The sequence below is a fragment of the Podarcis raffonei genome, chromosome 8 (genome assembly GCF_027172205.1).
Source record: "Podarcis raffonei isolate rPodRaf1 chromosome 8, rPodRaf1.pri, whole genome shotgun sequence".
Lineage (NCBI taxonomy): Eukaryota > Metazoa > Chordata > Lepidosauria > Squamata > Lacertidae > Podarcis > Podarcis raffonei.
In genome coordinates this window covers 26,486,578-26,513,844 of record NC_070609.1, presented here as the reverse complement: position 1 = coordinate 26,513,844, position 27,267 = coordinate 26,486,578, and the positions used below count along the sequence as shown (strand labels likewise).

At 42.6% G+C, this 27,267-nt stretch overlaps 1 protein-coding gene across 3 annotated transcripts in view; it reads left to right on the top strand.

Annotated features, from left to right (window-relative positions):
• ARID1A (AT-rich interaction domain 1A) overlaps positions 1–21,866 on the top strand; it is a 101,632-nt gene extending 79,766 nt beyond the window's left edge. For all 3 annotated transcript variants that reach the window (XM_053398676.1, XM_053398675.1, XM_053398677.1), the window contains exons 9-20: positions 1,067–1,212; positions 1,306–1,415; positions 6,773–6,982; positions 7,430–7,634; positions 12,122–12,254; positions 12,380–12,549; positions 12,699–12,840; positions 13,590–13,715; positions 13,821–13,917; positions 15,961–16,834; positions 17,497–17,627; positions 18,840–21,866. In XM_053398676.1, coding sequence (XP_053254651.1) covers positions 1,067–1,212; positions 1,306–1,415; positions 6,773–6,982; positions 7,430–7,634; positions 12,122–12,254; positions 12,380–12,549; positions 12,699–12,840; positions 13,590–13,715; positions 13,821–13,917; positions 15,961–16,834; positions 17,497–17,627; positions 18,840–20,552 — 4,057 coding nt within the window. In that variant the 3' untranslated portion in view covers positions 20,553–21,866. The remainder of the gene's footprint in view (positions 1–1,066; positions 1,213–1,305; positions 1,416–6,772; positions 6,983–7,429; positions 7,635–12,121; positions 12,255–12,379; positions 12,550–12,698; positions 12,841–13,589; positions 13,716–13,820; positions 13,918–15,960; positions 16,835–17,496; positions 17,628–18,839) is intronic.
• Positions 21,867–27,267: the final 5,401 nt, after the last annotated feature.

The window sequence follows — 27,267 nt, the reverse complement described above, 5'->3', positions numbered from 1 at the left end:
TCGGGGGGGGGGGAGGAAAAAAAGACAGTACCCTCCTAAAGCCACTTCCTTCCTTGCTTTCTCCCTTCCCGGCCTTGGGGGAGAGGACGGGGGACTATGCGTGGGGCGGGCACTGCTTTGCCATGCTCCTGGCACTGTTTGCCTCGTGCTCCTGGCTGCATTCTGGGCGGGGGTGGGGGAGCCACGCTGTGTTGCAGGCGGCCTTTCCCCATCCCTGCTCTCTCCCTTCCTAGCCTTGGGACTGCATGCGGAGTGGGCACCACTTTGGTGTGCTTCTAGCTGCACACTGGATCATTTTTGTAAGGTTGCGAATATAAGCCACACTTCAACTTTTCACGGTCAGAATTTTTTTGGGGAAAGTGTGGCTTATATTCGGGCCAATGTGGTACCAACATCAGACCTTAATTTGGGTCTGGAAACAAACTGACAACCAGTGGCAGTTAGGGAAGGCAGATGGGGTGGTAGTGTCTTCTGTTGGATTATAATGGAATTCATTTTTCTACTGTCCAACGTTACCTGGAAGAGACAATAAAAAAAGTGGGGTGGGTTTCTTTCGTCTTGTATTGGGAAGGCCTCTGCTTCAGTTGCGTCTGGAGCATGTATACTCAGTGAGCAATTTACACAGTATTGAGAAGCTTGGGGAAGAGGGCTGTGCCAATTTTAAGTGTGTCCAGTTGACACGTGGTCGCCAATGGGTGGGTACTTTTCAACCTGGAAGAAGGCAAAATGAGGATGGAATGGGGTGGGGTGCACTTTAATGCATTCCACTAATGCACATGGGGGCCAGGAATGGAACCTCAACACAAAATGGTTGTCACCTGTATCTTGATGCTAAAGGAACTCAAACCTCAAAGCCTTAGAAGAGCCGAACTTGCCTCAGTAGCCCAGATCTGAGTCTCACTTTTTCACCCACACAGCAAGTCAGAGATACACTAAGGAGAAAGATAATCTCTTTAGTCTACCTGTTTGTGTAGGGAATTTAATCAGGAAAAATCACATTATTAGCCAAGTGCTCGTTGGAAATGGACACAGTTGACTATTTCTAATATAGTTGTGTTGTTTTTAGGCCATCTGGTTACCCCCATATTAACCAAGGAGGAATGATGGGAACTGGGCCTCCCTATGGCCAAGGAATAAATAGCATGGCTGGCATGCTCAATCCCCAGGGCCCACCATATCCAATGGGTGGGAATATGGCCAACAATTCTGCAGGTAAGATGCTGTACCCAGTCTTTCTGCCCAAGTTCTTTGTGTTTTTGAATGGCAAGCTGAAAAACATTTTCATGTTGGTGTTTGACTCTCTAGGGATGGCTGCAAGTCCTGAGATGATGGGACTCGGGGATGTTAAACTAACACCAGCTCCCAAAATGAACAATAAGGCAGATGGAACCCCCAAAACTGAATCCAAGTCGAAGGTAAAAAAAAAGTTTTCTGTAGCTGCTGCAGAGATTGGGAGGTAGTTTGTCAGCACTGGTTTTTAAAGAAATGTGAGCCTGGATTTTATTAGTGTGCATTTGACTCTATCTTACGTGATTTGGTTATGTTGAAAGTATGAGACTTTTCTTGTTTTACCACCCATATTGTTGCTGAACAACATCATTTCCTTGTAGAGAGCTGCACTACCAACTTCATATGATTGCCAAATGAGGCACTTGTTTGTGCAAATTCAGAGAACACGTAAGCATTTATGGGGTTCTTTGAAGCTTGTTGGATTGTGCCTGGAACACACTTAGACCATGCCTGCGTAATATTCTCCTTTATTAAGTAATGTGTATTGTACCTCTTGCCTGGGGTTTACCTCCAATAAATCATGGCCCTAAGGCATGAAGAGCTCTAGAGCTATACAAAGCTTTTCACTCCAAAGCACTTTATTCTATCCTTTGCTTGCATTCTGTTGCGCTAGTGGACATTCTCTGTGGAATTAAGAGTAGAGCATCTTATGCATTTAGTCTATATTTCCAGTGTGTGGAATGGCCAACCACATGCCAGGTTATGTGGGATCAGCTTTCAAAGATGCACAGAAATGTATTTCTGGTTATGGGAGTCAACAGTCTTCCCCCATGAGAGCTTTGTAGCAGTGTTTATTATAATAGCAGAAGCAACTAATCATATTTCAGATCTAAATGACAAAATGCTGTGCGAGAATTTTTTTTAAAAGTATTTGTGGATGCTCGAACCCCCAAGCTTCATGCATCTTCTGTGTCTTTAGGACCTGATTTCTAACTTTTATTTATTTTTGTTTTTTTAAAAATGGCAAAATTTCCAATATGTCCCTCAGTGCCAACCTGAATTAGTGTATAGTTCTTCTGATGATGATGTATCATAGAGGGTGGGATTCAAAAAGAGCTGTTGCAAACAGGGTTTGAAATCCTTATTAAGTGGAAACTGTAGTTACTGTTTGTGTCACCAAAACACTTTAACTGTGGTTAAGGAAGAAAGAGAGAGTTGGCTCCAGAGTAGATAAGGGGATAGGAAGCACATTGTATCTGTGGCCTGCTCATATTCTGATTTTACATCTGCGCCAGCCCAAGTAGATGTGGCCTTGGACATTCTATGCAGGATGTCTCATTCATATTACATGTTACATTGGCACCTCAACTTTCACCAATCTGGAATAGAGATATATTTCCCTCAAGGATTATTCTAACCCTCAAATGTTAATTTTGATGATAAGGGAAATGCAGTGATTTTATATTTTTCTTCTGCCAGACATTTGGTTCTTAGAGAATTAGCTTCTTCAATGTTCTACAGTAGCAACCTACTTGTAAGGTTAATAACTCTGAATATGGGATCTTAACTCAATTTGTCAATTGTATCAAATAGGGCAGTGGCCAGGAGGTTGTCATCCTGGTACCAAAAAGCCTTGCAGGATTCTCCCCATACCTTTGTTATTTTTAATTGCAACAAAGTAGAGGAATAGTAAAGGAATAGTAGAGCAGTTTAATAAAGCTTTGTTCTTTTTCTCAGTCCAGATCTAACAACTACCGTGGTGCTGTTGTAGTATTAAACAAGGAGCCTCATAGTTACTGCTTCAGAGAGTCTTCCTTGTGCCCTTCAGACTTCCTCGTAGCAAAATACTGACATAGCTAAGCAAGTTAGCTTCATTGATCTTTACTTAGCTAGATAGGGTCTGTTTTCAACTCTGTGGCAAATAAGCCTGGTTCCTTTAAACTCAAACTGCTCTTAGACTTTGATTACCTGGTGCCTCCCACAGCTTTCTGCTTTAAAGACTGCAGTTCCAAGTGCTTGAGGTTGGAGCCATAAGGAAAGGGACTAATGCAAAAATTCAGTGTACATTTCACAAAGAAATTTTGCTTACATTTTCTTAATGCTCAGACAATTGGGCCATTGCCTAGTCCCATTAAACCCCCCCCCCCAAAGTTTATTCAACTAGTCTAAAATTCACTGGGGAGAGTGATCCTCTCATATGTTGGATCAAATGAACCTTCCCTGTCTCTTAAATGAAATAATTCCCTGGGAGTGTTTTTCCTGAGGCAGCTGTTGCCTTTTCTTCTGCAGTACAATCTTCCTGCAGTGAGAGAAAAGTAAGAGAAGAACAATCTGTCTAGGTAGTGGCTAGAATGCCATATGGGTTCGACTTGAGACATCTTAGGAGCCCAAAAGGAACATTATCAAAACTGATTAACAACTTCTTTGGCTGGGAACTTGCATAGACAGCAAAGTTATCTTGAGGATTCTGGCCATGACAAAGGAAGCAACTTTGACCACTAGTTGTCTAACCTTAGTTTGTCGTAAAGTCTTCTTTCATTGCCTTTGTTTGGTGAAATGCCTTTCACTTTAACTAATGCTGATCCAAGACTTGCGATTATTTATCTGATTTGTATATTCATTTTCAACAATAGTTGTGAAAGCAGGTTACCCTTCCAGAAAAATAAATGTTATTGATAAAATGACAGTAATAACGATACAGTGTTGTAACAGTGACAGATTAAAAAATGGACAGCTAGTATTAAAGTAACATCTTAATAATAAAAGGCTTGCCTGAAGAGAGAGATTTTAACAGTTCATTGGTAACAGATTCCAGAGCTTGGGGGCCACCAGCAAAACAGCTGCTTGGATGGTGGCCACTAGCCTGATACATGGTGGGAGTGCAAAGAGTTATTCATCCTTACATCTCAAAGTGCATGGCAATAGGTCATGTGCTTCCAGACTTGGAAAAATCTGCATACTATCATTGATCAGTTGCTTGAAAGTTATACTAACACCCCCTTCTTTCTATTTTAAAACTCAAAGCTGTGCAAGCACTGTGTCTCACACTATTGCTGTGACATAGTGCATGTAGTTTGCTCCTCCAAAGGGAAGTTGGCTAACAGAATTAGGAGACATCTGGATGTGGGTGTTCCGTTTTTCACCCCTGATGTTTCCTACATCTCTTACTGACTCTTAACAACAGTGGAGCTTCTCTTTCTGTCTAAATCCTCACTTCTTCCCCAGGCCAGTTTGTCATTGTCAAGAGGTTTTCCTCCTGGCCTGTGTACAACTACATTCAGATAATACTGGGCTGACCTGCATCCACATTTCATGCTTTTTAACAAAGTTCTACCATCTCTATAACCTCCTGCTTCTACTACAGATCTCTTAGTTCCTTGGTTGTCTCTTTACTGAATGGTTGTGGTGCTAGTTTCTCTTCATTGACTTGTTTCCATTATTGCTTCTTTCCTCAAACACAGAATATTTTGAGATTCTCACACAGTGTTGCTGAACTTGCTTTAACTGGTCTTTTAACACCAGGTTGGTGTTCTTCATTACCAAGCCTTTTTGCAGTGAGAGACCAGAAATGTTAACTAGTTCCTTTACTGCCAGAAGATCTGATGTTTGTGAGAGAAGTTGGACATACCAGTGAATGTGCTTGTCTGCACCAGTCCATAGGTGCTGGCCCTTCTCCTTGTTGTATGTGAACTTACAATTCAGCAGCCTGCATTTCAGAAACATACAATATGTGTTTACTGAAGAGTGCTCTTCATAGCATCTTGATTCTTCTGGGAGCTGGGTGAGGGACAACTTAAATAGGGCCATGCCTTACAATTCTGAGAAAGTTTTACTATTTGGCATACCCCTCTCTATGGTTTATGAAAGGAAAAGTCACTGGTGAGTCCAGGCTTCTTCTCTGTAAGGATTCAATGAGGCTGCAGCTTTCCCAAAACTCCTGTGACGTTTTGTTTGTAAATATTATCTTTCTCTTTCAACACCCATAAAGATAATGTCTGAAATTCTGCCTGTGCCCATTATATTGGCTTTTTATTTTATTGGCTATTCACTTGTTGCATAATCACTGTAACCAGCAAGACTTGAATTTAGATGATTATGCTTCATTTTTCTGGCACATTTGTACTGAAATTAAACTTTCATAGGATCTCAGCCATCTTTAGATGCACCATACTTCTGTAATCAGCTTTATTTCGTAAGTTGTACTGCTTGAACATAGTTTCTAGGGTTAACACTTCTTTTACATTTGTTTCCAAGACTTGTTTTTACAGTGTTTTAGTTTGTATTTAGCATACATGCAATTTTATTTATTTAATTTTTCCTGTACTGCCTTTCTGCAACCTGCCCCCTCCCCATGCAAAGTGGCTGACAAAAATAACCAAACGAACAAATTAACCAAAATCCTGTATTGGTAAACAAAGCAGCAAAGACAGTATCAGCACATCAATAAATAGCATTATAAAAAGAAAATTCAAGGCACTTTTAGTAGCCATCAAATAAAGCAGAAAATCGAGATTAATTCAAATTAAACAATGAGACTACAATAAAACAACAATAATGGAAACAGAAAGCTAATTAATATGAATTCAGAGTCATTAATCAACAAATGCATGGATGAGCAGGACAGATTTCATTTCAAGTCTAAAAGATTTAAAAAGAGGCTAGACATATATTCCTCAGGTGGAGTTGCATCATTTGGGCATGGTCCACTGTCTAGTAGCAACCTGCATAACCTCTGGAGATGAGAACATCCAAGAAAGTTCATTGATGGCTCAGCTGCTGAGCAGGTTCATATAAGAGCAGGCAGCCCTTAGGGTACCATGGTGCCAGATGATGTAGGGCTTTATAAATTAAGACCAGCCCTTTGAATTGTACTCAGAAACAAACTTGAAGACCACAAAGGTATTTGAATATGGATGTGATGTGTTGATTCCAAAAGATAAAAGAAGAAGAGTTTGGATTTGATATCCCGCTTTATCACTACCCTAAGGAGTCTAAAAACAGCTAACAATCTCTCCTTTCCCCTTCTCCCCCAAAACAAACACTCTGTGAGGTGAGTGAGGCTGAGAGACTTCAGAGAAGTGTGACTAGCCCAAGGTCACCCAGGAACTTCATGTGGAGGAGCGGGGATGCGAACCAGGTTCACCAGATTACGAGACTACCACTCATAACCACTACACCACACTGGCTAGATTCATGACTAGTTAATGACCTGGCTATCATATTCTGAAATAGTTGTGAAGTTTTCAGAGAGACAGCTGTACATATAATGCACTGCAGTAATGAAACCTGGATGTTACTAAACTGCAATGTCAGTGTCATCTTTGCAGTAAAGGACCAGTTTGTAATTATTGTACAACTGATGTTAACCTAGATTTCCACAATGCACTTAGACTGAAGTAGGGTGGGTGCGCCTACATCAGAATGGTGTCATTGCTTTTCTCCCTGCGTTATGTGATGATATCCGAAGACCTACCTTTTCTCAGATTGCTTTTAAATTAATGTGTGATTCTTTACTCTGCTTCTTCCTCTCTTTTTTCTCTAGAAATCCAGCTCCTCTACTACTACAAATGAAAAGATTACTAAACTATATGAGCTGGGTGGTGAGCCAGAAAGAAAGATGTGGGTAGATCGCTATTTGGCTTTCACTGAAGAGAAAGCAATGGGCATGACCAATCTTCCAGCTGTGGGCCGGAAACCCCTAGACCTGTATCGGCTCTATGTCTCTGTGAAGGAGATTGGAGGGCTGACTCAAGTGAGTTAACTTAATCTTGTATCTGTTAAGATTCCCTTTCTCAGGTCTGTCTTACACACAACATACGTTTATATATCTTATTAACCCTGGAGGAATGCACAAGGCCACATCTAATTCATAAATTCCCTGCCCTGATAAGCAAAATTCTTGATAGGTTGCTTCAGTTTTTTTATTCACATTACTACATCAGTTTGGGGTAGTAATACTACTGTTAGTGCTCCCTCCCCTCTTGAACTTGTGTTTTTATATTTGCTTCCCTAAGATGGACAATAAATAGCTTATTGCTTTTTTTTAATCCTTTGTTATGAGGAAGGAAACTGGTGATTTGTATTTGAGTTTCCTTACTTTCCTAAACACTACTTGAGAAGTGTATCGCTTTTCCTGTGGCATGCTTTAGAAAGGAGATGTGACTTGGATTTAAAAGTTGGCTCTTCTGGCTTTGTGCAGGTTAACAAAAACAAGAAATGGCGTGAGTTAGCAACCAATTTGAATGTGGGTACCTCCAGCAGTGCAGCTAGCTCTCTGAAGAAGCAGTACATCCAGTGTCTCTATGCCTTTGAGTGTAAGATTGAGCGAGGAGAAGATCCTCCCCCAGACATCTTTGCAACTGATTCAAAGAAGTCGCAACCCAAAATACAGCCTCCATCCCCAGGTGAGTCAACTTTGACTTCTGAAGTGTTGAATTCATCCTGTCTTGTAATGTCTAGATCAGGGTCTAGTAGGCCACACCCTGTATGAATATATCACAGTTGCTCAACAGGGTCCTTATTCTACCAGAATGTGGAACTGTGGCAGTTATATATTTTTTAAAGGCATATTTACAAATATGATTTATCTAGGCAGCCTTTCTGCATTTGTAAAGGTGTTAGAGCATTGTTAAGAACTGGAGGTGGCTTTTGCCTGCTCCAGGCAGGGTAGCTCTTTCAGATAAAGGATGGCATGCTGGGATTATACACTGATATAGAGACAGTTGACTTTTCTTTCTGTTGTTCGCTTAAGACTTGAAAACGTCTTGCTGTATATCTCAAATTTGACACCTTGTTTTTTAGAACCCAAAAGTATGCTTTATAAGGCTAGAATGAGAGATTTAGTGCTGATACATTGCAGATTTCTCATGGGTTCATGGTTTCAACCTGGTTTCAACATATCATTCACTTCTTACGTATAATGTTGTGTCCTTACACAGCTGCCTGTACAATTACAACATGCTGTTCAACTGAATGGGCCAAATATGATGTGTGCTAAATGTCTTTTTTCTGTTAGTAGTCCTGTGGTACTTATTGTATCTCTGCAAACCACATAGCTATGACTTTTCTAGCAGCCTGGGATTGTTGCAGTGAAGGGTGGGACTAGTACGAGAAAAATGGGAACCAAGACTAACAATTGGCTTAAATACACTGCTGCTACTACTGTATTAATGTTCTTCAACATAATAGCTGTCTTAATGTTTGAAGAGCTCTAATCCACATACTTGATTTTTTTTTTAAAAAGACTAATATCCACTACAAATTGGGCACTGTAAAAAAAAAGTTTTTCTTTCTTCCCCACCCCTTCACTGTGAAGGTAAGCACTGCTTTTTCTTAAGGCAACACTGCTATGATTGAAGTTCTTTTGCTTTCATTTTTTACTTATGCTGACCAATCCTTGTTTCATGAAAATTTCTCAGAACTTTGACCATCTATTATACTCCTGGACATATGTGGGGGAGAGAAGGTGGGAATGTGAGCCCAAGGCTTACAGTGGCTCCTTCCTGCTCAGTAAACCATGGTTTAACATGACTTGCATGACTTGCAAGCACAGCCACTGTGTTACTATCATGGTTGTGGAAATCGATTGGGAGGGGCATATTAAAGAATTGTGACAAGGCAGCACTGTATGCCTATAGCTACATTCTGAAGTAACTTCCTTCACAGCAGCATGATGGAGAACAGTTGACATGTCAGAGGTTTTGGGGGCTGACGTATCAAATAGGAGTGACATCCAGCAGCCAACCAAAAATGTATTAGGAGTTGTGTTACATAAGATGAGGTGATTTGTCCATCAAATCCAGTGTTGTCATCTCTGGCTGGCAGTGGCTTTCCAAGATGTCAGATGAGAACTTTCCCATTACCTGCTACATGATCCCTTTGACTAAAGATGTCACAGGTTGATCCTGGGACCTTTGGTCCTCAAATCTAATTGGTGCCTACAAGAGTCTTAATTTGACCTGTGAGACTGTTTCCCTCAAGCCACATCCACTCGCTCCAAACCTGGCATCGTATATGTCATGTGTGAGGTAGATAAATGCTACAGAGGAACAACCAGGAGCGTTTGAATGAGCTCCTTCTTGTTCCTTGGCAAATGGGGCTTGTATTCATCGTATTTTAAATTGGATGGCAAATACAAGCTCTGCTGGGATTGTTTCGACATGGGAGTTCCCAAGCAGAGCCGGTCCCTTCTAAAAGTGAGGCTTAAAGTCACAATCAGCTGGTTGGCATTGACTTCAAGCCCCAATTGGATTGACTGGGACCTGCATTTGCTGTGCAGCTTGAGTCCAAGCCTCCTTGCAAAGGAAAAATGGATCACCTAATATCATGGTGATGGCATGCCTGTCAAAGTAGCGCAGCCAGAGGTGGCAGAACTCAGGATCTAGAACTCTTCTTCTCCCCTTAAACCCCTCTTCTGCATTATTAGCAGCATCCTTCTCCACCCACCCCACGCGTGCTTCTTCTCCCCTTAAACCCCTCTTCTGCATTATTAGCAGCATCCTTCTCCACCCACCCACACGCGTGCTTCTTCTCCCCTTAAACCCCTCTTCTGCATTATTAGCAGCATCCTTCTTCACACACCCCACGCGTGCTCCTTGTCCCTTGAGTGCTTTTCCTTCCCTCCCCACTTAAAACGTGGTTACAAAGCATGGATCCTCAGGATTTTTGCACTGGGTCACCCCAAAATCACCATCAGATCACATAGCATGTCCATGGCTACAGCTTGCACCAAAATAATCACGCACCCACTGTTGCCTGGGTCCGCAGTGGTGCAAAAACGTGGTTACAAAGCATGGATCCACATGGATCCTCAGGATTTTTGCATTGGGCTACTCCAAACTCTCTTGTCAGATCACAAATTGGGCACTGTCAGATCATATGTCTGTGGCCACAGCATGAACCACAAAAATCATACATCCACTGTTTCGTTTAGAATATTTTTTTTCTTGTTTTCCTCCTCTAAAAACTATGTGCGTGTTATGGTCGGGTGCGTGTTATAGTGCGAAAAATATGGTAATTGTTGATAACACAACCAGCTCATTTTTGCTGTGTTAACCAACAACCGTAGTGGGACAGGAAACCATTGAACACTTACGTTGCAATAATGCTGTTAACCTCCAAAGTGCCGCAGTATTCCTTGTAGTTCCTGTGAGAGGTTACCATAGCTAGCTTTCTAGAACTTATTACCCCTTTAAGAGGTGTACAGCTCCAAAAACTGGCTCTTGGCTGATTTACCTGCGGGCCTCTTTTAACTAAATGTCCTGTGTTGCTTTGGTTTCTGTTGGCTTCTGTTGAAAAGCTTTTGCTTGTGGCTAGAAAAAGCCATGTTCCTGTGGTTGGATGGGGCTGGTCTGTGCACTTAGGGGTATATCTGAAGGGGTAAACTTGCAGTTACAGCAAACAGCTCGCTTGTGGAAGATGCCAGGGTTCTTCAGCCAGCAAAACCCCCCTATTTATTGTGTGTGGGTTTGTGGTGCTAGGTCCTGATTTGCTTTGCCACTCTCCTTAAAGCATTTGTGGTGCTAAACTCCTCCTTACAGTGCTGCACAAGTAGTGTTTTGTGTGTTAGATGCTGCCTCCTGGACTGCTACAGCATAAGCTTGCTCTCTCTCTCCCCTCCACGATTCCCCCTCCCTCCCCCAATCCCTTTCAGCTTTTTTTGGCTCCTGGTTATGAATGAATGGCTGGCAACATGTGCCCTGGGAAGTGCAGCCAGTTAGGCTTGAATTCACAGTGTATGGAATTGGCATCCCTCCAGCAGTTTGTAAATTTGTGAGTTGGGAGGGACACCAGGGGGTGGGGACGAACAACAAATGGCAGCGACACAGGGAATGTCTCGAAACCTCTTCCTGCTGATGTCAGTGTATTAGAATGCAGCAGCGACTTTGCTTGTTGGATTCCCAGGGGAACGGAATGGAGCTGAAAGGCTAATGAATGGGGAGAGGGTGTGAGGGGAGGGGTTATGAATGAAGCTCCCTGCTGGGCTTGCCTCTGCCCTTCCTTCTCAGGAGATGTCCCCAGACTGGGAGGGAGCAGCGGAGCAGAGGGAGAGGGTGCCAGGAAGGTGGGGCGTAAACAAACATGACCTGTAGCTGACCTCTAGAGGATTTTAATGAATAGCTGAAATGACTCATCAACTTGCAAGGCTGAGGCAAGGGATATCAGTGCCGAAAATGGTAACTAATGGAAACCTTAATTAAGAGTTTGGCTTTCGCTAGCTGCTAGGAGTGTATAAATCTGAGAGATGGCACCATTAGAGGCTGTGGTTGGCCTGGAACAGCAGAACTCAATAAACTGCACAGCTGGCTTTTTGATATTGTATACCTGGATTTTCAGACAGTTTCCAGTGGTCTTGTGTCGAACGGTCCAGAGTAGCTGCTTGATCCCTTTTCCTTAGCCTTCTATAGAAGAATTTGTCTTGGACTTCCTGGGAAGGATCCAATGGAGATGCCCTGTGCTGTGCTTTTAGAACCTTTTACTTGAGGAGCTTGAACTAGGAGTTAGGTGTTTAATCTGCCATCAACATGCCTTTCTTGGTCATGTGCAAAACTGGACCATACTGATGCGGAATTGCCTCCCTGCCTAAAGATGCAGTTCAGAACATTGTTTCTCCTAGGAGACTTTGTTTTGTGGTCTAGTTCACAGCACTTTTCAGTTAAGCCTAGCAAATTTGGGTTAATAGTCACAGGCATTATGGTGTGTAGGAAAGAGCAAGTTCTGTTATAAAAATGACGACCATTGACTCTCAATGTATCCTAGGGTTTCAGGAAGTTGCACTTCCCCGTTCAAGAAATACTACCTTTGAGAGTTTGCATTGCTGTAAAATCCTTCAAGGTTTTTCTTAATAGCTTCTATTTACCATGGAGCTGATGCCTCTCTTCTCTACTTGCAGCTGGTTCAGGCTCCATGCAGGGCCCTCAGACACCTCAGTCCACCAGTAGCTCCATGGCGGAAGGAGGAGACTTGAAGCCCCCAACTCCTGCATCTACGCCACACAGTCAAATGCCCCCTTTGCAAGGCATCAGGTATTCCGCAGTCAACTTCCTGCTACTAACAAATGCCTAAAGGCTGCTGTGCCTGGCTGTGGTTTTCTAATAGATTGCATTGATTGACTTCCATGTTAAAACAGTTCCTCCTTTTGTTGGCTCAGGAGTAACTCAGTAGGCCTTCAGGACACCTTTCCCGATGGCAGTGACCCTACTTTCCAGAAGAGGAACTCCATGACTCCAAACCCAGGGTACCAGCCCAGCATGAATACTTCTGACATGATGGGTCGCATGTCCTATGAAACAAAGGATCCGTATGGCAGTATGAGAAAAGGTGATGTTATCTTTCATACTATAGCACAGAGCCATTAAACTCTCTAATCCCATGAAAGGAGCTTTGGAACAAAATAGCTTTAATTTTATGTCCAATATAGCTTCATGTCTTCCTGCTGAAGATTGATGGTTTCCTTTCTCCACTTTCAGGAAGTGATCCCTTTATGTCCTCAGGGCAGGGCCCCAACAGTGGTATGGGTGATCCTTATAATCGTGCTACAGGTCCAGGGATGACTAATATGGCCATGGGGCAGAGGCAGCATTATCCTTATAGCCCTTATGAGAGAGTGAGGTGAGTATTCACCCTGGATGCATTGATTCTATTATTGATTTATTTATCCATCCATCCCACCTTTCCCCTAGAACAAGGCAGTTCTCAGAAATGAAAACAGATACAGACCCTATGCTGCTATACCAAGCAAATCACAGTTATGCAAATATTTGCTAAATGAACACAGCATTTTTCTCCCAGAAATATCAGTTTTCACAGAATTTATGTCTCAGGTTTGGGTTTACAGGTGAATATGTTTTTCAGGAGTATGTAAGTGGCAGGAGGGCTGGATATGGGCAAGGCAGGCTTTGAAGGATTGTGGTGTTAGTGGAACAGGATTAGAAGATGCTACAGATGAGGTGATGGCTGGACTCTGTTTCCTGAACTATGGAGCCTTGCATGAGCACCACCCCACCTTGTCAGACAATGACTAGAAATTCTACAAGGAATGAGAAATATAAAATTCTATACAAAATGTACAAGATTGTACAGAACTGCAGAAGGCAAAGAGAGCCCTGGTTCTGTAACATGCATTATATTTATTTGCAGTGGTGATTGTGCTGTTAGGTCAAGTATGGGGAAACAGTAGCCCTCCAGATATTGGGCTACAACTCTCACCATCCCTGGCCATGCTGACTGGGGATAATGGGAGTTTGGAGTCCAACAACATCTGGAGGGCTACAGGCTCCCCACCCCTGTGTTAGATTCTTTCTTTGTAGATGAGGGATAGAATTGCTTATAGTGTGAGGGTGTGCTGTGTTTTCCTTCAGGACTGAAGCTGGAATGGGACCTGAAACCAATTTAGGAACCGGAACACCCCAGCCCAACATCATGCCTTCCACTCCTGATTCAGGGATGTACTCCCCAAGCCGATATCCTCAGCAGCCACAGCAGCGGTAGGTTCCAGTATGCCTCTATTGTGTCAGCAATACAGTCACAATAGAATTCTATGGTGTTCTGTGCATCTGGGAAGAAAACTAATACTTTCATCTTTTCTGCAGACATGATTCCTATGGCAATCAATTTCCCACTCAAGGTACATCCTCCAGCAGCCCCTTTCCTAGCCAACAAACCACCCTGTATCAGCCACAACAGCAGGTGAGCTCCCTGAGGTTTTGCAATTCAACTGATAAGGATTGTGGTGGTTGCGACCTATGAGCAGTCACAGAAGGGAAGCATAGTAATGGTTTAGTTCAGTGGTTCTCAAAAGGAGTGGCATGAGAGGATGGCAAGTGCGGCGGGAAGATTCAAGAACAATAAAATAAACATTTGAATATTTCAGTGTAGTATTGTATCAAAATATTTGGGGGGGGGGTTTACAGTCAGAAACCGTATCCATGCCTCTATTCAAGATTATTGGCTCTGCAACACATTGTTGTGAACAGAGATTTTCAGCTCTGACAAATATGAAAGATCAAAAAGATGCAGGCTTCCTCAACCTCAGCCCTCCAGATGTTTTGGGACTACAATTCCCACCATCCCTGACCACTGGTCCTGCTAGCTAGGGCTCATGGGAATTGTAGGCCAAAAACATCTGGAGGGCCGAGGTTGAAGAAGCCTGGAAAAGAGAAACACTTCTTTGCATTGATGAGATGCAAGTTTTTCTCAAATTAGACATAATATAACTGATATTATCCTGCAAAAGCAAGCTTACACTTCTCATTGAGTTTGTATACATACTTAAGCTACATATGTAAAAGGCTCGTTTATAATTATATCATGTTCTTATGTAGCTGCGTTGTTTTATGCTTGCTTGATTTCCTATGATCATAATATAAAGTAGTTGTGTTCTGTGTTAAATCAAGCACTGCTAGTTTTTTCTTCTTTTCCATTGTATTTCTTATCAATAAAAAATTTGGTGTGGTATGATAAAAAATTATCCTGAAAGTGTGGCCCAGAGAAACAGTTTTGAGAGTCACTGGTTTAGTTTAACAAATGCTGGGATTTCCTGGCTGAAAGGGGGAAGGGGGTGGCCTTCCAAAGCACACCTGAGTTGTCCAGAACTGTTCCCATATTTGTTCTAGATCTCCAGGCCTTAATTGGGCTTTGCCTCTATTGTGCTGTGGATTTTGCAGAGGGAACTTAAACATATCCATGCTAAACAAAGAATCTTTTCTGTTAGTTGAGAACTAACTTTCTAACTTATCTGCAAAAATATTATCTTAAAATGTAGCTGAGCTAAATCAAGTCGTAGTTCAGGAAATTTAGGGTAGGTGTCCACCCCTCAAAGATCTCCCTTTTGTATAGAATTCAGTTTCTGTATTTCTTAATATACATAATCACAGTGTAATTTTGTGTACAGGGTTCTCTTTCAGTCTTGGCAGTATATATGACTCCTATCTTCTTATTTGAAGTCAAAGCTGGAATATAATTATGTCTCACTTGGATGAGAAGGTGTTTCTAGTTGTAAAGCTTGGTCTATAACCAAAAAATCCAGGATTTGATTATTCTTACAGCTTTGCCTTAATAATGTTATCATAGCAGGATACTTGAAGGTTGAAATATTAATAATAAAAGCCCTGTTATAGAGGCTTAACCAGCTGTTTGCAATGGGCACCTTTTACTCTCTTTATTTTTGGCATAACTCTGCACACTCTTATCTTGCCACATACCCCTTGCCACAAATCATTTCTATTGTCTGGAGCAATGTGGCTGTAGTCAAATTTGCAGTTACTGATGTGATCAAGTACAGTGGGCCCTGGTGAGCAAGGCTTATGAAAACCAGCATCATGTAAAATTGCATCCAGTCCCCAGTCTTAGACTTGATAGTGTTGTGTTTTCCCCTCCTAGTATATAAAGGAAACCATGGCCATCTCCAAAGTGCCTTGATATAGTCCTGTATACGGCAAGAGAGGGAGGCAAAATAAGGTTAGCTTTCAATGTACTTTATTGAAAACCTCTTCCAGCCTGAACCAGTTATACAACATATTCTGTACACAGAGTACAGCTGTTCATTTTGGACAAGGAGATAATCAGGTTTGAAGCTTCTAGTACCAAACCCTGGTACACCAGAGAACAGTTCTGAGTAGGATGAGAGGAAACTGATGACTTCATGCTGTTCTGTGAATGCTGTAGGTTCCTGCCCATAATCTCTTAGCATGAGAGCCACTTATGAATTGCCAGCTTTTGTTTTCTTTCCAGAATTATAAGCGACCAATGGATGGCAACTATGGCCCCCCAGCCAAACGACACGAAGGGGAACTGTACAATGTACCGTACAGCACAGGCCAGGGACAGGCTCAACAGCAGCTGCCTCCGGCACAAACCCAACAACCAAGCCAGCAGCAAACTGCTCAGCCTTCTTCACAGCAGGAAATCTATAACCAGTATCCGAACACATACCCTGCCACAGATCGCCGACCTGCTGCTGGGCCACAGAACCAGTTCCCATTCCAGTTTGTCAGAGAGAGGGTTTCTGCTCCCCCAGGCTCTAGCACACAGCAGAATATTGCTCCTCAAATGATGGGTGGGCCCATACAGTCCACTCCAGAGGGCCCACAGCAGGGCACCATGTGGCAAGGGCGTAACGAGATGAGCTACAGCTATCCCAACCGGCAGAGTACTGGTTCTGCACCCCAGGGTCCTGCATATCACGGAGTGAATCGAACAGATGAAATGCTACATCCGGATCAGAGGGTTAATCACGAAGGACCGTGGCCTTCTCATGGAAACCGCCAGCCTCCTTATGGGCCCTCTGCCCCTGTGCCCCCAATGACAAGGCCGCCTCAGCCCAACTACCAGACCCAACCCAGCATGCAGAATCACATTCCTCAGGTATCTAGTCCAGCACCTCTTCCCAGACCGGTGGAAAACCGCACCTCTCCAAGTAAATCTCCATTCCTGCACTCAGGAATGAAGATGCAAAAGGCAGGGCCTCCTGTCCCTGCCTCACATATAACACCAGCAGCTGTACAACCTCCTATGATACGACGGGACATCACATTCCCACCTGGATCAGTGGAAGCTACACAGCCTGTGATGAAACAAAGACGACGTCTGACCACAAAAGATATTGGTAATTGAGCTTTCATTCCCTTGAGTTGATGGGAGAGTGGTGTGTGCCAGACCACAAGGCACCCTTTGGTGTATCATGCAGGGATTTGGAACCTTTTTCAGCCTGAGGGGCTGCATTCACTTGTGGGCAATCTTCCAGGAACCACACATCCGGGGGGTGGGAGTTGGACACACACCACTCCATCCAGGCAAGCAAGAGGTATTATTACAATTCAAGGGCACATTCCAACCAGGTAAGATCACTAGAGGAGGACACAGAGCAGAGCCAATGAGGGGTGTGTCATGGTCAGAGAAGGGCCAATGAGGGTTGTCAAGCCTGGAGGCCTGGAGTTTCTCAGTGCTACATTATTATGAGGGAAAGGACTCTTAGATTGGAAATAGATGGTCTTGGTTGCTGTGGTTATGTCTAGTATCCCTTCATGTGCTGGATGCAATCCACAGGGAATTTTGCAAACCTAATGGAAATCATTGGGAGCCATGCAAGAGCTTTCTTAGATTTGTGCAAGGGTGATTCCTTATGGATTGAGAATTCAAGTCTAGTCCACCTGGCTGGGTGACTTGCTTTTGGTTTTTTTACAATGTAGAAAGCAGGATTCAGGGACAGGTTTAGTTTCATTTCATTCTGGGAGTTCAAATTGCATCAAATGTGTTTCTATGTTGCAGGAACACCTGAAGCTTGGAGAGTAATGATGTCTCTGAAATCTGGGTTACTGGCTGAAAGTACGTGGGCTTTGGATACCATAAACATTCTGCTGTATGATGACAACAGCATAATGACCTTCAACCTTAGCCAGGTGAGTTGACACCTCTAGGAGACAGGGCTTTGAAATTTAAAAGTGGAATTGAAAGACACAAGCAAAAGATTAACATAGAAATGTGACTAAAATTTGGGCTGTGTGTATTCTGCATAGTGTGGAATTCAGCATCTTGAGAATGATTTAATGTCCTTAGGGCTGAAATATTAGGCTTGATATCTTTGGGGGTGGATAGGGCTTCCAGAAATCAGGCCATATGGTTTCCTGTCTTTGCTTCTTGTCCCTCTGTATGACTAGAAGTAACAAAGTTATATAAAGTATGTAAATTTAGACAAATTTGCATTACTTAACTGGTATCTGTATCTGTGCAGAATGTTAACTGTTGGATGTAAGTGCACACAATTTTTTCTTATCGGTGAAATTTTAAGTGCTGGGGCATTATTATTATTATTATTATTATTATTTCAATTTATACACCGCCCTATACCCAGAGGTCTCAGGGCGGTTCACAAACATGGTGAAGAGTGGATAAGACAAAACAACAACAACAACAACAACAACAACAACAACAACAACAACAACACCGCACCCCAGGACCTACTAGGGTTAGGATTTGCGAGTTAATAAATACAAAGACCCAAACAATTTACTTGGGGCATTAGTCCACAAAAGCCTTAGTCCACTTTATCAGAGGTCCTGATATACAGGGCATTTATTCATAAAAGCTATATTAAATTTGTTGACTCTTTAAAGGTTGTTCAAGACACTCTGGTTTTAGTGCAACAGACTAACATTGAAAGTTTTGATTGTATTTTAGCATATGCATTTCAACTTACAGGTTTGAAACTAGGCTCAGATGTAACATAAAACTATGGTTTGGTGCTACATGAATGAATCTAGAACTTGTGCACTTACTTTTTCCATTGGGTCCTGCGATTGTTCCCCTCCCTTATTTGTTTGCAGCAAGCCATATTTTTCCATTATGTCTGAACTGGCAAATTGTGGTTTGCACTTGTCATTCAAACTATGGTAAAACCCTGGTTTCTAGGGCAAGTGCAAACCAGAATTGTAAACAAAGGTTTGAGCATGGTTTTCAAGCAGTTTTCCAGTTTGGATGTAATGACAATATGTGGTTTTGACACAAACGGGAGAGAGAACTATGATTTGGCATTATGTCTGAATTGGGCCGAAGTTGTCTTCAGGGGCAAGAAAATGTTGCACTTTCTTATTTCATGTTCTGTTCCCTTGCAGCTGCCAGGGTTGTTGGAGCTACTAGTGGAATATTTCCGACGATGCCTGATAGAAATATTTGGAATCCTGAAGGAATATGAGGTGGGAGATCCAGGGCAAAGAACACTATTGGATCCTGAGAGGGTCAGCAAATCTTCGAGTCCTCCTCCTGAAGAGGGGGATAAAGAGGAGCCACAGAGTCCTAACTGTGAGGAGGAGGAGGAAGGGGAGGAAGAGGCTGCCTTTGCAAATAAAGCCACAGCACCTCTTGAGAGCAACGAGGAAAAGCTAGTCAGTAAATTTGACAAGCTTCCAGTCAAGATAGTGCAGAAGAATGACCCATTTGTGGTAGATTATTCTGACAAACTTGGCCGGGTTCAGGAATTTGAGAGCGGGCTGCTGCACTGGCGGATTGGTGGGGGAGACACCACTGAACACATTCAAACCCACTTTGAAAGCAAAATGGAGCTGACGTTGACTCACAAGCGAGCTCCTTGCAACTCTATTTTGCGAAAACATTCTGTAGCTGAGAGCAACCCAGTCACCCGAGAGGGAGTATCCCCTCCATCTGACAGTCCTCCGGAGAAAAGGATAACGGCTACCATGGACGACATGCTTTCAGCACGACCCAGCTCATTGGCAGAGGAGGAGGGAGTAAGAAATGTGGAGGTGGCAAAGGAAAGCGGTAAATTCCCATTTGGCATTAGTCCAGCTCAGAGCCACAGAAACATACAAATCCTGGAGGACGAACCTCACAGTAAAGACGAGACGCCCCTCTGCACACTTCTAGACTGGCAGGATTCATTGTCTAAACGTTGCATCTGTGTGTCTAACATCATCAGGAGTTTATCATTTGTGCCAGGCAATGACTTTGAGATGTCTAAACACCCTGGTCTGCTGCTGATCTTAGGGAAACTGATTCTCCTGCACCATAAGCATCCAGAACGCAAACAGGCGCCACTGACATATGAGAAAGAAGAGGAGCAGGACCAAGGAGTGAGCTGCAACAAAGTGGAGTGGTGGTGGGACTGCTTGGAGATGCTGCGTGAAAACACTTTGGTCACATTGGCCAACATCTCTGGCCAGCTGGACCTTTCACCATACCCTGAGAGCATCTGTTTGCCTATCCTAGATGGACTCCTCCATTGGGCAGTGTGTCCTTCAGCAGAAGCCCAAGATCCTTTTCCAACCCTGGGGCCTAATGCTGTCCTCTCCCCTCAAAGACTGGTTTTGGAAACCCTCAGTAAACTCAGCATCCAGGATAACAATGTGGATTTGATCCTTGCAACGCCACCCTTCAGTCGCTTGGAGAAACTCTACAGCACCATGGTGCGTTTCCTTAGTGACCGAAAGAACCCGGTGTGTCGGGAGATGGCTGTGGTACTACTGGCCAACTTGGCGCAGGGCGACAGCTTGGCAGCTAGAGCCATTGCTGTGCAGAAGGGCAGCATTGGCAACTTGTTAGGCTTCTTGGAGGACAGCCTGGCAGCCACTCAGTTTCAACAGAGCCAAGCCAGTTTGATGCACATGCAGAACCCTCCCTTTGAGCCGACCAGTGTGGACATGATGCGTCGGGCAGCTCGAGCGCTGCTCGCCCTGGCCAAAGTGGACGAGAACCACTCTGAGTTCACGTTATATGAGTCACGGCTGTTGGACATCTCCGTGTCACCTCTGATGAACTCGTTGGTTTCACAAGTTATTTGTGATGTACTGTTTTTAATTGGCCAGTCATGACAGCCGTGGGATGCCTATACCCCCTGTGTGCGTGTGTGTGAGTGGAGGACTTAGAAACTGATTGTTGCCCTTTATTTATGCAAAACCACCTCAGAATCCACTGTCTGCCCTGCGCTGTCCTGCTTCTACCTTGGGGAAAAAGATATTCCCCCTTCCCTCACCTCTGCCCTTCAGATCTGTCCTAAACCCCTGTTCAAGGAGACAAAGTTCTGCCTACATTTAAAAAAAAAAAGACTTTTTTTATTTTAACCAAAGTTGCTGTTGTTTACAGTGAGTTTGGGGAAAACAACTTTGTCCTGTTACCGCATCAACAGGCGCTACTTTCATAACTGTTTTTAATGGTAAACTCTGAAGGACAAAAAAAGTGACTGCTGAACTCTTGTGTGGTTTATCGTTGTACATTCACAATCTTGCAGGAACCAAGAAGCTACCAGTTGTTAACAGACCTTGTCCAATGGAGGCCTGTGCAGTAGAGTGTAGAACTTCATGTACTGTACACCTTAAACTGTAAACATACTGTAATAATGTCTCACATTGAAGAAGAAAAAAAGCTGGATCAGCAGCAAGCTGTAGTTTTTAAAAATGTTTTTAGTTAATGTTGAGGAGAAAAAAAGGCTTTTCCCCCAAAGTATCATGTGTGAACCTACAACACCCTGACCTCTTTCTCTCTTCCTCCTTGATTGTATGAATAACCCTGAGATCACCTCTTAGAACTGGTTTTAACCTTTAGCTGCAGCCTCATGGCTGCCACGTGTGTATATATATATGACGTTGTACATTGCACATGCCCTCAGACTCCTTGCAGTTTTGTTCCCCTTCTCCCTGCACCCCTTTATAGTATGACGAGTTAAACGAGTTGATGACCTGCAAAAGCGAGACACCAATTATTTAATCTCTTGCCAGACATCTCTCTCTCTCTCTTTCTTTCTCTTTCTCTATTTCTCTCTCTCTTTCTCTCTCTGGAGGATGCTGTACAGGTCTCTGTGTATAAAGTCATTGCTGTCTCAGCAGCCAATCAACTTATAGTTTTATTTTTCCTGGGGTTTTTTGTTTTTTGTTTTTCTTTCTAATCGAGGTGTGAAAAAGTTCTAGGTTCAGTTGAAGTTCCTGATGAAGAAACACAATTGAGATTTTTCAGTGATGAATTCTGCATATTTGTATTTCAGACGATGTAGCTAAAAAAAAAAACTTGATGTAAATTCCTCCCTTTTTTCCTTTTTTGGCTTAATGAATATCATTTATTCAGTATGAAATCTTTATACTATATGTTCCACGTGTTAAGAATAAATGTACATTAAATCTTGGTAAGATGTTTGTGAGGGTTTTCATTTTTGAATGGTCCAAAAGGCCGCCTAGTGGGATCATCCACACTTCTAATTTGGATTGATTTCATAATTGTAAATTGCATTTCTAAAAAGAAAAAAAAAAACGACTCCTGGGTTAAAGGAAGAGACTGCCCACTTCCAAAGGGAAATACGTGGGATTTCTGTTTTAAAATCAGGAAACAGTTGTTGCTTTGAAGATTAGAAAAGTAAGCAGTTCTTGATTTTGGAAGAGTTTTTACCTTAACTTTAAACACCTTCTGCCTGAGGGCACCAAAGTGTGCCTGCTATGTTGCTAAGAATTTATAAATCAGTCCTGTTCATGACATCTACAGATGTTGAAAAAGTGGGTAGTGGCAGGTAAAAAATACAGAATATATGGATAAATCTATCTCCCTCACTCCTAGTTCTGTGTTTCTGAAACAAGGTCAGTTTCTTTGACTCTGTTGGAAATGGTAATAAGCAACTTTAATAAAGAACAGGGATCAGCAAACTTTTTCAGCAGGGGGCTGGTCCACTGTCCCTCAGACCTTGTGGGGGGGGCAGACTTTTGAAGGAAAAAAATGAATGAATTCCTATGCCCCACAAATAACCCAGAGATGCATTTTAAATAAAAGCACACATTCTACTCATGTAAAAACACCAGGCAGGCCCCACAAATAACCCAGAGATGCATTTTAAATAAAAGGACACATTCTACTCATGTAAAAATACGCTGATTCCAGGACCGTCCGCTGGCCGGATTGAGAAGGTGATTGGGCCGGATCCAGCCCTCGAGCTTTAGTTTGCCTACCCATGATAAAGAACAACGAGAAATACAGTAAAGGACTTTTCCAGGTTAAAAGCTGCTATAAATTTACATAACTCTGTGAAGCCAGTATTAACAGAGCTTTGTGAATTGGTAGCTAAATTTTTGTCCTGTCCTTCTACATGATAGTAATGGAGCTTTTCCCCCTCCTCCCCTTTTGTTTCCCCAAAATGGCTCTGGGAGGTCAGGAGAACCCCCAGAACAGCACACGAGGGAGAGGAGGGCAGGTTGTTCCTTCAGGCAAGCAGACATGTTTGCGCTGATGCTGCAATCTGCTTAGTGCTGCATTGAGTTACTCGCTATTAAGAATAAATACTCCATTTATATCCCTCCCTTTTCCTCCCATAGGAACCCAGGGCAGAAAATGGTGCTCAAGGCAAAGACAGTCTACAGTATATAGTACAATGTGGGGTGGGAAGGAGAGTTAAGGATAGAGTGCTTGAAAAGGAGTTAAAAGCATAATAATAGATATTTAATATTCCATAACCTGAAATAAATATGGCAAACACATATTACTAAAGCACTCCTGTACTCTGCACATGCCAATTAAAAATGGGTACTCCTTTGCTTAATTGGACAGACATGTTTCAGCTTTGAGTCTTCATCTGTGGTCAAGCATAGATAATTCTTAGGCTTTAGAATAAGAAATTACAGTGGTACCTCGGGTTAAGTATTTACCGGTAATTTGTTCCAGAGGTCCGTTCTTAACCTGAAACTGTTGGGGCCTCCTGCTGCTGCCACACCGCTGGAGCACGATTTCTGTTCTCATCCTGAAGCAAAGTTGGTAACCCGAGGTACTATTTCTGGGTTAGCGGAGTCTGTAACCTGAAGTGTATGTAACCCGAGGTTCCACTGTATTAGGTAAAGGTAAAGGGACCCCTGACCGTTAGGTCCAGTCGCGAAATTATTACCTGGAACATAAATGAGGGTTATCCAGTTGCAGCATTCTGTCAATCACCACATCCAGTGTACACGTTAAATTAAGGATTATTTTCAAATACTGTTAGAAATATTTCAGATAGTTAGAAATATTTGGTTGAGTACAAATACAATACAGAGCAAGTCATCATATTTCTGATTTCTAAACTAAAGCCATAGCACAGAGGTACCAAACTGTCTAATTAGTCACATTTGGACCTTATTGAAATCAATGTGAAAACTTAAAAGTTGTGGCTAAAGTGCCACAGATTTCAGCAGAGGCTAAGTGCAGCTAGCTTAGTCTAGTTGATCCAAGCTATTTGTATTTTACATTGTTAGCCCCTCTGAGACACAGTGGTCTGAAGAAGATAGGTCACTAAATAAATTAATATAGGGTTGTATCCAATGTTATTGAAGAGGCTTATTGAAATGGACATGACTAACTTATGCCCACTGATTTCAATGGGTTTACTCTGACTAAAACTTTGTTGGCTTGGCTACAACCCATATAGTCTTACCTTAGAGGCAGAGAGATTTCCCTCCTACCTCATGAGGATGAAAACAAAACCTTGTAGGCAAAAAAAGAGGATAATTGTTCAAGCTCATTGAATATCTAAGACCTTGATAAATCTAGCTTAAACAAAAAAAAATGTATTATATTTGTATCCTTCCCTTTCAGGAGTTCTGGAAGTTGCATACCAGCTTTCCTATTTAGTTGATGCAGCTGAGAGAAGTTAAGAAGGTCTCTGCTGGATCAAATAATCCAACAATGGCCAATCAGATGCTGTTGGGAAGCCCACAAGCTGGGCATGAAAACAGCAGCTCTCTCCTATTGTTGTTCCCCAGCAACTGGTATTTACTGGTATCATGTTTTGGACTTGGAGTTTCCCTAAAACAGTCAAAACCGATAGTCCATGATTAAGACATCATCCATGAATTTGCTCCTCTTTAAAGTAATCAAATGTTAGTGGCAGTGAAGTTCAGGGGTCTACAGAGGATAACTGAACAGAGGATTTGAGCTCTGGTTTCCCTCATTTTCATCTAACACTGTCCACTACACCACTCTTGTCTCTTTTATGTGCTCCACTTCCTAGGTTTTCCACTGTAAGCTCTGCACCAATTTTTTGTAGTCAACTAAGCTACTCAGAGTAGGCCCACTGAAATTAATAGACCTGTCGTGTCCATTAATGGGTCTAAACTGAGTATGACTAATGTTGGATCCAACCTTGTATGAGGACATGGGTGGCACTGTGGTCTAAACCACCAAGGTTGGCAGTTTGAATCTGCAGATGGGGTGAGCTCCCGTTGCTCTGTCCCAGCTCCTGCCAACCTAGCAGTTTGAAAGCATACTAGCGTGAGTAGATAAGTAGGTACTGCTGCAGTAGGAAGGTAAATGGCGTTTTCTTGTGCTCTGGCACTCGTCATGGTGTTCCATGTGCCAGAAGTGGTTTAGTCATGCTGGCCACATGACCCAGAAAAGCTGTCTGTGGACAAACGCTGGCTCCCTTGGACTGCAAGCAGAGTGCCATACCCCATAGTCGAATTTGACTGGACTTAACTGTCCAGGGGTCCTTTACCTTTAACCTTTACAACCTTCTTGTCTCTTCCACCTGTTTTGCCACAGAAGAGCCAATCTCAACATTTGAATTGTTTTGTACTCAAGCCAATTAAATTTTTAATGTGACTATAAATGGCACTAAAGGAAGTTGAATTGATAGAACAAAGGTGTCCTTGGCTTCCAAAGTCAACCCTGAAGCCAAAAGAATATTAGGCCTCCACTCCTGGATAACGAATAAAATAATGTCTTATGGTGTTCTGCAGAACCATCATAAGGCAAAGAGGAGAGAATATAGCCACATAGTCCTTTTTTTTGTCATTGCTGCTTGTGGATCATGTTATCAGTGGACTGTTCTCAGGGTTCCTCCCTGTCCCCTACTTGTGTTATGAAGAAAATGTTTAGATCTGATCACACTTGATTATCTTGTTCTCAGAGATGGATATGAATTGTGAACTAGTTGCAAAGGGCACTTGCTCTTCTGTGTAAATGACAGCAATCATCTCTTAAATCCTTGGAGAAGATGGTTGCTAATGCTATGTGGAATGCGCCTATGTAACAGTAGCTTCTGTTTATTAAATATATGCTACTTTTTTGTTAAAATATCCAAGGCAGTTTCCAAGGGGTGCTTGGTGTAGCAAAATGGCCTTAAAACATTTTAAGAAGAGAAGAAGGTAATGACATAAGAACAGCCATTAGTCGCCATTAAAAACCTTGGAGAATAAAAAGTTAGTTTAATGCTTGTAGCCACTTTTCTATTTAAAAACAACCCAAGTAAAAGAAAATCTAGCAAAATGCAACCATTTAAAAATAATAATACATCCATTACAAATGAAAAGCAGGTAAAATAAAAGGAAGTGGTACTAAAATTCCTGCAGGTACAGGTCACTGATGAAAAACTAGCTTAAATTAAAAAATCTTAACCATTTTTTTGCAAGACAAAAGGGTTCCTGATGATTCTCCAGTGGGAGGGAGTTCCAAGAGGGTCCCACCACTGAGAAGGCCCTGTCTTTGCACTCTTTTGCCTGATCCCATGTATGGACAGGACAGTAAATAGGTTTCTTATAGCTGATCTCAAATGCCATGTACAGCTTTAGATGTCTTAAATCAGGATTGGGGAACCTTTAGGCCTCCAGATGGTATTGGACTTCAACTCCCATCAGCCCCAGCCAGCATTGCCAATGGTTAGGGATGATGGGTGTTTTAAACCTGCTGTGCTAGCAGCAGCCAAATTGAATTCTAAACTGGGAGGAAACTGTTTTTGCACAAATTCATCCTGATTTGTGGGATATCTTGATATATCTACTGACCACAATGCCTCAGCCATTTGCCACTAGTAGCAACGTTCAAATCTAGTTCTCGTAAGTACATCATATGAGGTGTTCTTCAGGGTCATTTCATCCATGACATTTTCCTATACAGGAAAGTGTGTTTTTTTGTGTAAAACCTTTGCAGTTTCACATATTGGCATGGTCTATTTTGCTTTGAGGAAATAGCTCAGGATGTTACTTGTCTGCTTCCCAATGTACTCTCAGCCAGCTCAAAGCTTGTGACTTGATATATAAAAAATGCAGGTATCCCTAAATTTAAGGAAAGGCAGCTCCACTCTGCTTTCTCAGCCTGGAAGCTTTTGGTTCTTGGAATGTTTCTTGTCTAAGTATATACTGTATTGGTTGGAATAGAAGCCTCACTTTCCCCCAAAATTCTGACCATGAAAAATTAAAGTGCGGCTTATATTTGTGACCTTATGGTATGCAGCCAGGAGCTTGAGGCAAACAGTGCCAGGAGTGCAGAAAAGCAGCACCCACCCTGTGCGTAGTCCCCCGTTCTCTCCCCCAAGGCTAGGAAGAGAGAGAGCGAGAAAGGGGAAAGACCGCTGGTAACCCCCCCCCTCCAGTATGCAGCCAGGAGCAGCAAGGAATGGAGCGTCTTATATTCAGTTATTCCCCCCCCCTCCAATTTTAAAAGTGCAGCTTATATTTGGGCCAGTACGGTACACCACATATTTAAAGCACATAACTTACCCCCAAATAATATTGGTAATTGAATTATGTTAAGGGTGCTGGGGATTGTAGCTCCATGATGGTTCATGGGAATCTTTGGGGGAAGTCA